General features: G+C 38.5%; 2 protein-coding genes across 3 annotated transcripts; one reads left to right on the top strand and one right to left on the bottom strand.

Annotated features, from left to right (window-relative positions):
- Positions 1-204: 204 nt before the first annotated feature.
- lbx2 (ladybird homeobox 2) lies at positions 205-4,467 on the top strand. Its single transcript, XM_087799574.1, has 2 exons — positions 205-1,293; positions 3,970-4,467. Exons 1-2 carry the CDS (start codon positions 963-965, stop codon positions 4,416-4,418), a joined length of 780 nt encoding a protein of 259 aa, XP_087655700.1. The 5' UTR covers positions 205-962; the 3' UTR covers positions 4,419-4,467.
- A 2,721-nt stretch (positions 4,468-7,188) lies between these two features.
- Positions 7,189-14,050, bottom strand: pcgf1 (polycomb group ring finger 1). 2 transcript variants are annotated; one of them, XM_087798921.1, is made up of 9 exons: positions 13,892-14,050; positions 11,437-11,542; positions 11,205-11,357; positions 11,025-11,096; positions 9,702-9,807; positions 8,920-8,962; positions 7,849-7,935; positions 7,432-7,512; positions 7,189-7,362 (listed from the first exon to the last, which is right to left on the bottom strand). In XM_087798921.1, exons 1-9 carry the CDS (start codon positions 13,976-13,978, stop codon positions 7,312-7,314), a joined length of 786 nt encoding a protein of 261 aa, XP_087655047.1. In that variant the 5' UTR covers positions 13,979-14,050; the 3' UTR covers positions 7,189-7,311. The 2 variants fall into 2 exon arrangements, with proteins under 2 accessions (XP_087655047.1, XP_087655048.1); XM_087798922.1 differs by having other exon boundaries at positions 11,437-11,539.
- Positions 14,051-14,296: the final 246 nt, after the last annotated feature.

Genomic DNA, 14,296 nt, shown 5'->3' with positions numbered 1-14,296 from the left:
GATTTAAATGTTTAAATAGTAATTTTCAATATCATAATTAAAACAATTGTATTTATTTTTTAAAAAAGACGGATTTGACAATACAATTATAAGGTAAGGTAGAACTTTATTGATCCCTCAGGAGGTCAAATTGTTTATCTATTATTATTATTATCTATCTATTATATAATTATTATGTTTTCTATTATTTATTTATTTATTTATTATATAACTCTCTATTATAGTAAAGATGCATTTTTAAAATGTCGCGGATTTGCGCGTCGTTACGAAGCACAAATAACAAAATAAGAAAAAAAAAGGCCGAAAACGTCACTTAAAATCAACATTTCGCGTTCAGAAAAAATAACAAATATCCATTTGAATAACTCGAAAAATTACTTTAGGGAAAAAAAACAATCAAAAAGTAAATTTAAAAAAAGCCTACTGGATATTTGACATTTAATTTCTACAATTTGCTCTAAAAACACCATCAAAATAAAAAAAAAATCAAGTTTCCACTAAAAAAAAACTCGTAATTACGCGAACTTTCCCAGAGAAGCGTCTCAGCAGGAGATCACATCAGTCACGTTGAACTGAAAAAACTTTCCCTCCTCCAAAAAAAAAAGGTGCATTTTTAATGAGCACTAACTCTCCCGCTGCAGCGGCGGAGCGACCCTCAGACTCCGCCTCTCCTCCGCCGCCAATTAGTCTCGATGCTCGGGCCCTTTAAGACGCGGCGGCGGGTCAGCAGGAGCGGAGACTCGCTCTAATTGAACTGCGGCCAATCAACAGCAACTTGTTAGCAGAGACCAGTTTAAAGTCTCCTGGAGCTGCAGGGAGGGAGACTCTCCTCGAGGTCCACATGGGGCTGCAGGGCGGAGGAGCTGCGAGGCTGTGAGACCCGGACTCTGTTGTTGGACTTTTCCTTTTTTTTTTTTTGTTTTACCGCGGGATTTCTCCCCTTTTTTTTTTTGGACCCCGTGATGACCTCTGGGAAAGACATGAAGACGGGTTCGGTGTTGAGGTCCGGCGGCGAGGAGCGGAGACGCGCGCCCCTGGATCAGCTCCCGCCGCCGGCCAACTCCAACAAGCCGCTGACGCCGTTCAGCATCGAGGACATTCTGAACAAGCCGTCGGTGAAGAAGTCGGCGGTGGCGAGCATCTGTGCGCCGCGCGTGCTGGAGAAGGTGGCCGGAGTGAGCGCCGCCAGGAACGGCATCCTCGGCACGCCGTCGTCGCCGCTGTGCGCGCTGGAGGAGCTGGCCAGCAAGACCTTCAAGGGGCTGGAAGTCAGTGTGATCCAGGCGGCCGAAGGTACACGGAGCTCTGCTTCAAAGAGTTATGTTCACTTTCTTAACTTGACCAACATGATCAACTATTGAAAAGAAAATCCTCTTGTTCGATCCTCTGTGCGTAAAGTGTATTTTATTAATACAATTGTGGAAAAAAACGACGAATTCAAATGTAATATCGAGTTAAATTACATATTAGAGTCAAACATTTGACACATGTTGCTTCGTATCTCTGCTTAAAGCTGGTGAAACTATTTAAATTCCGAACCCAGAACATTAATAAGACCAAACATATCCAAAAACTTTATTATTTAACCTTATTTTGTTATTGAACGTCGCGGAGTTTTTTGACATACAATAGGCCTGTTGATCGTTTATTGTGTCATTCTCGATCGTTTAATGGACATTTCTTTAAATTAAATTGACGTTTTAATCTCGCGAACTCATTGAAGCAAACGGATTACAATCGTTTCACGCAAGATAGGACGAAAGAATTAAAAGATTTTGACTTAAAATAGTAAAAATTGATTGATTTAAATTCCATGAATGGCCCAGCAGAACGTTCATGGAAAAAAAAAAGAAACATAAATCCATTTATTTTTTACTTAAACATTAATAAATAAAATGATGATGAAATATAACAAAACGACGGATTTAATATAAAAGAGCCTTGTTTGAGGGCAAATATAAATAAAGACAAAATGCTGTTCAAAGATTCGTGAACCATCTGCTGCTCTGACGGTGTGAACTGTGACGTTTATTTACTCACTTCTGAAGTGTCAACAAAAACAAAAACAAAAATCTGGGATGTTGTTAAGCTTTCCTTTAAACTCCCACGACTGTCGTGACGTTTCGTCAAGAGTGCTGTCGGTGTGACGGAGGGCTGACCTCCACTGCCTTACAACAACATTTGTGGTGCGTTTAAGTGCGACTTTTAATCACCGAGATGCGTTTAAGGAACGACGGAAACACGCACTAGATCCGCTGTCAAAATATTTTCCCAGAGTTGTAAATTTTGAGCGTGTTGTCGACACCGTAGAAACTCAGTGTGTCAGTATTTTGAACACACAAAAACGACGTCATCATGTTGAAATAAACATGCTTTGATTGTAATAGATTCAGGCCTTAAAACTTCATAGAAACATGGATTTAATTAAATTAAATTGAGACGATATTGGGTTTTACGAGCAATGTAACGTGTTTAATAATCATAAATATATATTTAAAAATACGTCATATGATAAACATGCTTTATTTATTTCCGTTTTTTTAATTATAGAAGAATATTATCTCGATAAATATCACTCGGTTTGTGTGTTTCTGTCGCGAAAATTTGAGACAATAATTCTCAGTTTATAGATTCAATATGTCGTCGTTGTCAATAGGTTTATTTAATGACAAATGTGGTCACGTGCTCGGTGATGTAGGGCGTTGTCTGCGCGTGTGTAGTTGATCGTGAAGAAGCTTCTTAATGTCGCACATTTACTTGGACTTCATTCGTGCTGAAGGCCTGACAGCAGCTGAAAAAAAAACTCTAAAACGAAAGCGAGTCTCTGCACCTGAACGCATCACTGCGTCTATTCTCAGCCTCAAAAGTCAATGAGATCATTTGGATTCATGATGGATGTTCATCCATTAATGATTCAGTTTCGAGTTTATCATCCAAAAATCACCTGTTTGGTCTCGAGGTTTGGTCCTTGAACGTCTCACTGACACGTCGATTGACTCCATGGATCGATTTAAAGCTGACATTAAATGTGAACTCGTTTTCTTTTTCATTTTTTAGGCCGAATTCTGGGCAGCTTGGTGTCATTATTCTGTCTCACCCGCTTGTAAAAAAGAACTATACGATACGCGTCGATATATTTGATTTAAGCCAGCAGTGGAGTCGAGGTTCGAACGTTTTTTTTTCTGTTGATTTATGATGAATTTCTGTTTTATTTTAACGCGTGTCACTGCAGCACTGGGACGCGTTCGCGTCTTCGATTGAACAAAATGACGCAAAGAATTTCTGCAAAAACTTGATTTTTATCGGAGGATTTTAAGCGTTTAAATGCGAAGATGAATCTCTGGTTCTGGTGTGTTCAAAGTCTCACGGGTTTGACTCGTTTATACGGTTGTGTTGGAGTGTTTTTCACGCCTGACTTCATGATCTAAATCCCAAAAAAAGGTTTCGATAAACTCGACTTTTTTTTCCTGCCTAACGAATATATCATTAAATCAATTGACGCGTTTATAATAATATTGATAAACTGTTAGTTTGTGATTTTTTTGTGTCGTTTTTAATTTGAAATGTGATTTAAATCATCGAATACATTTGATTAAAGGGAAAGTTTAAATGTGAATTAATGATGATAAACGTCTTTTTAATGACGTATTATTGTTTAAAGGCCTCGTGCGTGTCCGTGAACCTGACGTGACGACTCGAGAGATTGAAGTGATGTTCGAGTCCATTTTTTAGGGTTTAAAGATACAAACTAATAAATCTGACAATAGTTGATTTCGACGGGTTTTTTATTTATTTCTACATTTATTTCTGTATTTATTTCTGTGTTTAAATCCTTAAAAACGACACCTGACTTCATCATTTAAGATCCACCAGTGGTTCTGCTGGAGATCATTTGTGAACCTGAGTCAGACTCGAGTGATGTCTTCTGGTTCTGGTTCTGGTTCTGACCTCTGACTTCTGTAACTCCAGGTCGCGAGCACGTGAACTCGTTCGGTCAGCGTCAGACGTCGAAGAAGCGGCGGAAGTCGCGGACGGCCTTCACCAACCACCAGATCTACGAGCTGGAGAAGCGCTTCCTGTACCAGAAGTACCTGTCCCCGGCGGACCGGGACCAGATCGCGCAGCAGCTCGGACTCTCCAACGCGCAGGTGATCACGTGGTTCCAGAACCGACGCGCCAAACTCAAGCGGGACCTGGAGGAGATGAAGGCGGACGTGGAGTCGCTGAAGAAGATCACGCCGCAGACCCTGCAGAAGCTGGTCACCATGGAGAGCATCGAGGAGGCCCAGGGGGAGGCAGGCTCGCCGGGGGTCTCCCCCGCCTCGCACGGACACTTCCCGCAGTCGCCCTCGTCCTCCCGGGACCAGACCACGGACGAGTTCTCGGAGGACGACGAGGAGATCGAGGTGGACGACTGAACCTGGTCCACGGATTCGGGGGAATTTTTCTCGTTTCTCCGATGACTTTTTTTGCACGGACAACGACCCCCCTACTCACCCCCACTTTCCTCACCCCCCTTTCTATTTATTTGTTCTGAAGGAGCTCCTTCCACCAAAAAACCCTCGTTTGTTTTTTAACGGTCAGTTTGTGCCAAATATTTCCACCACAGAAAAACAAAACTGACGAACTGTTGTGTACATAACGAAGAATTTTATTGTATTTAATCAGCATCGATGTAAATAAAGTTCTATGATATTTCAACATCGCTTCCGTGACTCGGAACATATCGAACACGTGATGCGTTCAAGGCCCAGTGACCAAAAAAAATGGGAATATATTCATTAATGAAAAAAAAATGAAATCCCCAAAAATATATTTTATTTATAGTTAAAATGTGCTTTTTTTATTTGATTGATGTTGCTTTAGTCTTCCCTCCCAGCAGGAAGTTCAAGAAAAGATTAAACATATACAGTACACGTGTGTATTAACATAAAACATAATAACAAAAACAGTAATACATGAAATAATAATAAATATAACAATGAACAGCAGAAGAATAAAAGTGCAACACAGTATACAGAAGGTTTGGCGAATACAAGTATATTTACAGTATATTTAGTCAATCGTGTTCGTATTTATAGTTGTGTTTGTGTTGGAACTTAAAGTACATAATAACGTATTTTACTCTAGAATGAACAAATATTTACTCGAGATATTAAATAGCTATTTAAGTAATTTAGGGAATTTAAGACTCTTAAGTATTTAATGATGTGACGACGTCTTTATTGAAACACATTTGACAAAATACATAATTGAAATGAAATCCGAGTTTCATGTCTTTTAATTTATTTTATTAGTGTCATTTTGAAAAACGAGTGTTTAAAAAACATATTCGTGATAACTTAGATATTTTAAATATATTTCAACTCGTTCATAGAAAACGCGGAGGTTTTATTAAAAAGTTGATCGCAAATACAGTTCTATAAATATTTACGTTGATTTATTAACACCGTGTTGTAAAGTGCATTCAAATGTAACAAAACGCTTAAACAGTCATGAATAAATGAGGCGGGGGTCCCGCAGTGACCCCCTGAAAAGAGCCACTTCAGTGTCCGCGGGTTAAAACATCAACATGCGGCTCCGCCTGGTTAAAATAAAGACCCTCGTGACCCCCCAGCTCTTCAATTAGCGGCTTTTATTCCCATTCTGAGGCCGGAGCATGAATGCAGCACGACACAAGAAGGTCCCGGTCTGGCTCCCATACACGGCCCATATGTTTTTCCCCACTCGACTTAACACGACCCGCGGACGTGATTGATGACTGGACCCGCCTCCGCGTCCCTGACGTGCACATCTGCCGTTTGTTTGGAGACAAGAAGAAGAAGAAGAGGAAGAAGAGGAGGAGGAGGAAGAGCAGGAGGTATGAATGGTAAATGTGGGAGTGTGTGCAGGCGAATGAATACTAGAACCAAGGCGTGTGTGTCTGAATGTGTGTCAGCTGTAAGTGTGTGTGTGTTTGTGTAAAAGTGCCAAACTCAAATTAAAACAACACACACTATGATTTTTTTAATCTTTCTTTCCGTTCACGCCTGCATACACTCCTCGTATATGTGTGTGACTACAAAATACAAATACAACAGTCTACTCCGGAAGTCCATCGTCCAGCTGACTGTAGCTGGACCACAAATAGCTCGATGGCGTCATCTAGTGGTAACAAATGAATAAAACATGCTCTCAGCGAAATTGGCGTATTTTGCAAACGTTTGAGTCTCAAACTATTGTTTGGTTTTTTTTTACCGACTCGTATAGTGTTTTGGTACATTTTTTTGTTGGTGCTTTTTATATATATATATATATACAGTATATATATATTTTTTTTAATGAACAAAAAGGACAACCAACCTATATATATACTGTATATACTGTATATATATATATATATATATATAGGTTGGTTGTCCTTTTTGTTCATTTAAAAAATATATACTGTATGTTCTGTTTTGTGTTCTTTTGGTTGGTTTCTAGGTTGTTTTGTATGTTGGTCGGTTTTTTTTTGTTTGTTTGTTTGGTTTATTAGTCGTTGACATTTTTAATTGTTCCTACATGTGATTTTGTTCTCTGGTTTGTTTTTCTTAATACTTTTGTTGTTTTTGGTTGGTTAGTTTCTTGGTTCTTTTGTTTGTTGTTTTGTATCTGGATCCGTTTTTTTTTTAGTTCGATTTCTTTGATGTTTGATGTTCTTTCGGTTTATTTAATTGAGTTTAGTTTCTGGGTTGTATGAAAGTTCATTTTTGCATATTTGTTATTGGTTTGTTGATCATCGTTTGTTTGGTTAATTGGTTTGTTGTTTAATTGTATGTTGTTTTTTTAATCTTTGTATTTTTTTTGGCTGGTTTTGCTTGTTTGCTTTGAGTCTTCAGTTTTTTTTCACTTTATATCTAATACAAGGAAAACACATTTAAACAAATATCTTTCATACTTAAACCAGTATATTAGACCTTGTCGCTCAAATAGATTGATCGATAAACTTGATGACCTCGAAGACATAACAAGTGTCAAAACGTCTATCTTCCCAAGAAGAGCAAATTTGGCGAGCGTCTAGTTTCTCAGCATTTTCAAAGCGGCCACTAGATGTCGCCAAAAGCAGCCAGATTAATTTCAGACCAACCTTAATCCTGCAAAATCACTAATTCCAGGTGTGGATTAATAATCCGTCCTTGTGAAAAAGTCTCTTCAAACAACACGACAAGATTCCATGTCAAATTTATTCTCAAAAATACAAAACCAAGGAAAATAAGTTTATGTACACAAACACTATTAAAATAGATTATTTTGTACAAAATATCTACACGTGGAGGAAAAAAGCCGCTTCTATCTTCCCCGCTTGTCTTTGACGGTGTAGTGCAGCACCAACGGCTGCGCCTGCGCACAACAACACAAAACATGAGTCGCACACTAACAACCGACACCACTCTGAAGAAAGTGTGTTACCTTTCCGAACCAGTGCGATAACCATAGTCGCTTCATGGTCATGTGATCGGGCAGCGACTCGTTGTTGAACAACATCTGGACCTGCAGACACGAAACCACAACATCAAATTGTTAAGTTTTCTGCGCAGCCTCATTAGCAACACTCGGGTCAAGAGGTCAACTCAAATACACGGGTGTTGTGCGCCCTCTGGTGGACACTGACGTCACATACAATGCACTACAAACATGCAATATGAAGCGAAAATAATTGTAAAACGAAAACTATTTTCTATATTTTGCAGACAAACTACAAACTTGGATGTTTTTTTGTTAAAACAAATAAAACGACTATAAAAAAAGAGTTAAAGGAAAACAAGTTCTCTGACAGTTCTATACGTTACCGTGGTAACCTGAGGAAAGCGCGGCTGAAACACTGACCTGGTGTTTTTCCACGTTTAACCGATGACAAAGAACTTTCCGAAGGTGTCTCACTTCCGCTCGGACCGAACATCGAACAAACTTTTGCTGCAGAGACCAAAACAACAACAATTTGTTCACAACTTTTCAAAGATCAAATTAAGTCTTTTATTAAATAACTTATTTGACAGTTGAGCACATATTTTTCATGTGAAGGTGCATGTGTTCACGTTTTTATTCCGTATTTTCTCCTAAAAATGGATAAAGACTGTGTCAATACACTGGAGTCGCAAGTGTGCAGTGGCGCCATCTGCTGGCGGAGTCACAGAAAAGCTCGTCAAAATTAAGTACGAGAACAATCTGGTTAAATCCAGACATAAAAGTAGTTTTAGGAAATTATCATCGTCTTAAAACCTCCACAGACAGCATCAGCAGAGGCAAGATACAATTGTGGTAACAGATTGATGGACAATCTCTTGAAAATATATAAATGAAATAAATAAATGAAATTCATTCAACAGCAAAAAATGTTTTAGTTTCTTATATGTAATGTTTTGTATATTGGTCGGTTTATTTACCTTTTTAGTTGGTTTCTTGGTTGTATGATCGTTGTGTTTATTTATTTTTTTGGAATTTTGTTTGCCTGTTTATAATTAATGGTTTGTTGGTCATTGTTTGTTTTGTTAATAGTTTTTTTTTTTATCTTGTATTTTTTTTGGCTGGTTTTGCTTGTTTGCTTCGTTTTTCTTTAATATCTAATACAAGGAAGACACATTTAAACAAATATCTTTAATACTAAATCCAATATTTTAGTCCTTATCGCTCTGATAGATGGATGATAGATTAACTTGTTGACCTCGAGGATAGAACAAGTGTTAAAACGTCTATCGTCCCAGAAAGAGCCAGACTGGCGAGTGTCTAGTTTCTCAGTGTGTTTAAAGCGGCCACTAGATGTCGCCAAAAGCAGCGAGATTCAATTCAGACCAACCTTAAACCTGCAAAATCCCCGAAAATTGACCATTTAAAAAGCGCAGAAACAATGATAAGAAAGGAGTGAAAATAATGTAAAACAATAGAAAAAGTTTGTCTTACCTGAAGTGTAAATTTCGTCTTGTCTTTTCCTGCGAGCGATGAACTAACAAAGAAAAAAAAAGAACATTTTATGATGAACTTGATCAATCAATTAATTGGACAATGAGACACATTTTTAAGTTTTTTTTTTTTTTTTTAGAATATTATAACGCTTTTCTTTCTTCCTTCCTTTCATCCAAGATCAGGTCGAGGGAGCATTAGAGGAGTTAAAAGCTTCCCGCTCTCTCTCCAGAAACTCTCTAGCTCTTCCAGGTAGGTCGGCCTGGGTCTGACCCGGGGCCTCCTCAAATGTAAACATCTTGCTTTTTTCTTTCAGCATTTGTTATATTTAAAAAACATTTAATTTTGAGTCAATCATATATACATTTTATTAAAACTATTAAATTAAATTGAATCAGTTCCATTTTCATTGAACCAGTAAAGATAATTATAGAATTTGTATCTAAATTTTTTCTACATTTTCTTAAGTTTTATTGTAGTATTGTTTTATCAATTTATATCCACAATTGAAAAATATCAAGATAAGTTCAAAAGTATTAATATTTGTAAATTTTAATCTTGGTTTTATGCAATATTGTTTTTAATAATTATACAATTAGAGTAATTTTATACACACACACGCACACGCACACACCTTCCTTGGCAGCACTAGTATAAACTGTGGCCTCAGAAGACATTCAATAAGTGACCCTTGACCTTCACTCCTCACGTGAACCAATAATCATCAACAATAAACTCTTATCCGAGTCAGTCGAGTACAAGAGTTCAGTCGTGTGACTCACTTGAGTCGTTCTAGGCAGAGAGAAACCTGCTCGTCGTATCTGTAGAAGTGAGCTTTGGAGTGATCGAAGCTGGTGTAGGGCAGTCCTGCGGCGTCTGGGACCGAGTCTGTGGAGACGCCAACATGTCAATCAAACATATCGTCACACAACAAACTCTTCACGTTATTATTTGACTTTCCAAATAAAAACACTTTTTCTCCTCTTTTGAGCCTTATTTACCACAACGTTATAGCAGTAAATGTGTTATTTTGATGTTTTTACATTTAGCACGAGGATTGTATTGAGCTTCTTCAGAACAACTACACAACCTTCCAACCAATATTTAAAGGAAACACAAGTAAAAAAACAGTATCTGGAGAAAAGAAAAGATAAAATAAAAGGAATAAAGAATAATTAAAAATGGTCTGTTATGTAGAATATAGTAAGATTACAATTACTCAGCGTTCTGATTAACAGTGTAGATATTAATGATCAGGATTAGCCAATCAAAATGACTTTAATACGCAGATATTCTTTTTATTGTTTAACACTTTTGGTAAGTGTTATATTTGTCATTTAATAGTCATCTTTTTGTTTATTTAAAGAAGTCGTTTTTGTGTGTTTTTTGTTGCCAAGGAGAAAACAAGATAATATAAAAAAATGTATATATAAAAATTGATAAAGATTGTGTTTCGCTACACTGGAGTCGCGAGTGTGAAATGGCGCCATCTGCTGGCGGATCCACAGAAAAGCTCGTCAAACTTAATTAACAATCTAACGAAAAGTAGTTTTAGGAAATATATTATGGCCTTAAAACCTCAACAGACATTATCAGCAGAGGCAAGATAACATTTTGGTGTCAGATTAATGGAAAACAAAAATAAATTAATTAATGCAACATAATGATAATCTTTTTTAAATTATCTTAAATAATGTTTATTCATGGAAATATTACAATATGAAGAGTTAAAGATGAAGAAAAGCTTCTTTGACAGAAAATGTATAACTAAAAAAAGGGAAAAAACAATGAAAAGAAAAGAGTGAAAATAATGTGTTTGTATTATTTTAACTGTGTTTTTCTCTTGCCAAAATAAAGTACATATTAACCTTAATTCTATTCATCAAAATTCTAAAAAAAATAAAACAACTTAAATACATTGAAGTGAAGTGGAGAAAAAGAGGGGAAAAGGTGAATTTTAAATAAATAAATGTGATATTTAAAAGATAAGAAACTTTATTTTCTTGCAAACGGTATTTTATAGATAATAATCACTTGCTTATAATAAATTAATTCTAACATCTTAAATAATACTTCTTATCTAACATCATTAAAAATGTACGTACCGTCTCCGGCGGGCTGGATGACTCTCTCCAGCCCTCTGGACTGATAAAACTCTTTTATTCTTTTGTCTTCACCTGTGGAAACACCAGAGCAGAGAGTGAGTCTCTCTGACCGTCGACCAGGTTTAACACATTCGACACCTCAGCCCGGACCACCTGTGGATCCTCGTGGGGCAGACTTACTCTCTTGCAGGCTGGGCACCAGCTTGAAGACGATGTCCTGCATGACCCGGTCCAGCTTGAGGTTGAGCAGAGGCTGCGTCTCGTGGATCTTGATGTTGCACATGGGACAGTACTTGCTGGTCTGCAGGTACTTGACGATGCAACTTTTGCAGACTGAGAAGACAGAGGAGAGAGAGAGAGTGAGTGATAAGAGGAGGAGGGCGAGAGGAGAGGAAGGCGCTCGGACACTCACATGTGTGCAGACATTCTGTGATGGTGGTGGCGTCGATGAAGTAGCCGGCACACAGGTAGCAGACGATGTGTTCGTTCAGGTCCTTGATCTTCAACTTCACCTCCTCCTGGCGACAACAGGGACACGACACTTAGAAATCCTCATAGATCTGCTCAACACTTGGGCAACAATCTGGCAGTGGTATCACGATACAACATATTGTGATACTGTAGTAACAAGGATATATTTGTAGTATTGTCGAGTACTTGACTCTGGTGTTGCAGAATTTACAGACCACATGACTCTTGATGAAGTCGTAACTGCTTTCATTTGTTTTGAAACCAAAATATATCCAATCATCAGCTTTAAAAGCTTCTGGAGTCGACTGTATCCTCTCGTCCTCAGTCATTGTCGGAAATTCATTTTTCCTTTAGCTGCGAAGGACGTGAGGACTTCTGCCATCTAGCGGCCGGGCGTGTGATTGCAACACAAAAATGAACAAAGTGGATATTTGCATGTTAAATATAAACAAAAATATAATAATATTAGACACACTTATTTGTCGCAATATATCAGTGTACGGATATTTTCTCACACCCTCACAGGACACGTGACCCACTTTGAACTTTCTGTCTGATCACATCCAGTCACTCTCGTCATGAGCACCTCAGAACCTCGACACCACTCCTTCAACGGACACCAGGTACTGCCCACTGCACGACTCTTGGTCTTCGTCTCTGCAGCCGATCTCTTTAACTCAAGTCAACTAAACTTACTCTGAACGTCCACCGTCGTTCAATTTCTCTTCAACTACATATTTTTTGTAATTGAAACGACCGAGACACAAATGGGACGAGAGAGAGAAAATATCCATACACTCATATATTGTGATAAAACATATTTTAGTTTGTCTAGTATAATTATATTTTTATTTATATTTAACATGCAAATATCTAGTGTTTGTTCATTTTCTTGTTGCAATTAAACGCCGGGTCCTCAAGTCCTTCACAGCTAAAGGAAGAATCAATTTCCTGCGATGACTGAGGATGAGAGGATACCGTCGATTCGAGCAGCTTTTGAAACTGATGTTTGGACATATTTTGGTTTGAAAACAAATGAAAGCAGTTACGACTTCGTCAAAAGTCATGTGGTCTGTAAACTCTACAACACCAGAGTCAAGTACTCATGTTCACTATAGGTCAGATCTTGGGTAAAGTGTGGCCCTTATATCAGAAAAAATGATTTTTTTTTGCCAACATAGGATTTCTTTGGTGGAGTCAGTAAATAATAAAATAATGATTTAACATAATTAAAAAAAAAACACAATAACTTGTTCTGTACAGCCTTATAAACTGTATTATAATCTTAAAAATAACATTTATTTGATGGACTCAACAAAAAATAACGTTATCAAGGTGTATTTCGAGTTGAAGAAGTAAAGAATGACGTCAGTAAAATGAACAAGGTAAAGCGGTAAATAATTTCGACATGATCCTTTTTCTTTTTTTTTAGGTGTTGTCAAAGGGCCACACTTTTGCCCAAAAGCTGACCTTAAGTGAACTGGACGAACAAGCCACAGCAGGTGATCTGAGACGATCCCAGTTAGCCAGGGCTCCGGGTGGAGCTGTTGACAACGTGACAGTCACACGCTGACGCTCATATGACCGTTTTTTTCCACCTGTTACAACATCACTGATGCAGTTTTTTGATCAACTTTTGTCGTGTTATGAAGAATGAATCTCTTTATAAAAGTTGAAAAAGTGAAAAAACAATTGCACTTTAGCAGCTTCATATTTGTAAATTAAATGTATAAATATAGGAAAGTGTTAATTCCTCTGAGGATCGTGTTGATCGAGCTTGTCTTTGAGTCCCGGGAGGATCCGAACCTTCAACCTGGACGAAACTCAGTTGTCAAGTTGTTTCTACACAACAACAAAAAACACACAAAAACATCGACAAACTGATGTTTCAACTGCGGATCTTCTCACGCGGATCTGCGCGAGAACCGGGACGCGGAACAAAACGCACGACATCAAACTGCGAGGTTCGGATCGATGCTGGAGGATCGATGACGTGGATCGGAAGACGTTTCTAGGAGGATCATCGCGGAGAGAAGAAAAAAAAAAAAAAAGCTTCGAGCGGCGCAGGTCCCGGTCAACTACGACTGAAGTCCCGTCCGAAGTGACCGGAGCTCCCGCCGCGACTCACTCGAAACATCCCGCGGATAAGTCGAGAAAAAGTGAACGGAACCTGGGTCGGAACCAGGGTCGAGAGATCGCGGAGCTTCGCGTCCCACATGCCCGGTTCTGGTGCGCGGAGCAGCAGCAGCAGCAGCAGCATCGCCCCCCCACTCTCACTCTCCATCCGCGCAGACATCCGCGAGTGTTTCTGCGGCTCCTGCTCGCCTCTGGTTCGGTCAGAGCGTCCGGACGACTCGGGTTCGGGTTCGACTTGACGGGAGGACGCGGTCGCTCACCTCGTTTCGAAGCGGGTCCAGCTTGTAGACGGACTGGAGCTGGTTTCGGAGCCGCATCGCTATCGCCATCGGTCCTTGTTCCGCCATCTTTGAGACTTCTGCCTTACATCCGGGTAATCCGGAAGTGGACACTGTCGGAGCGCCCTCGCTGGCGGGAAAATAAAACTAGAATGTGTTTGACGGAACTTTATTTTATGTCCGAAAATCCTCTAATAAAAAAACTATTACATTGAAATACGAAAACCGCAGACAAAAAATGATAAAATAAGAAGTGTAAATTAGATGTTTTATAATCGATTTACTGTTTTTTATTTGTTCAGACTTTTCCTTGATTTTCTGGAACTCCTGTTGTGTTATCAGTTTTATCTTGATCTTTAAAGTATATACTTTATTGAATATTGTTTT

Source organism: Callionymus lyra, chromosome 9 (genome assembly GCF_982586985.1).
Source record: "Callionymus lyra chromosome 9, fCalLyr1.hap1.1, whole genome shotgun sequence".
NCBI classification, from domain to species: domain Eukaryota; kingdom Metazoa; phylum Chordata; class Actinopteri; order Syngnathiformes; family Callionymidae; genus Callionymus; species Callionymus lyra.
Note: the sequence above shows the minus strand (reverse complement) of the source record. Positions and strands in the feature narration are given on the sequence as shown.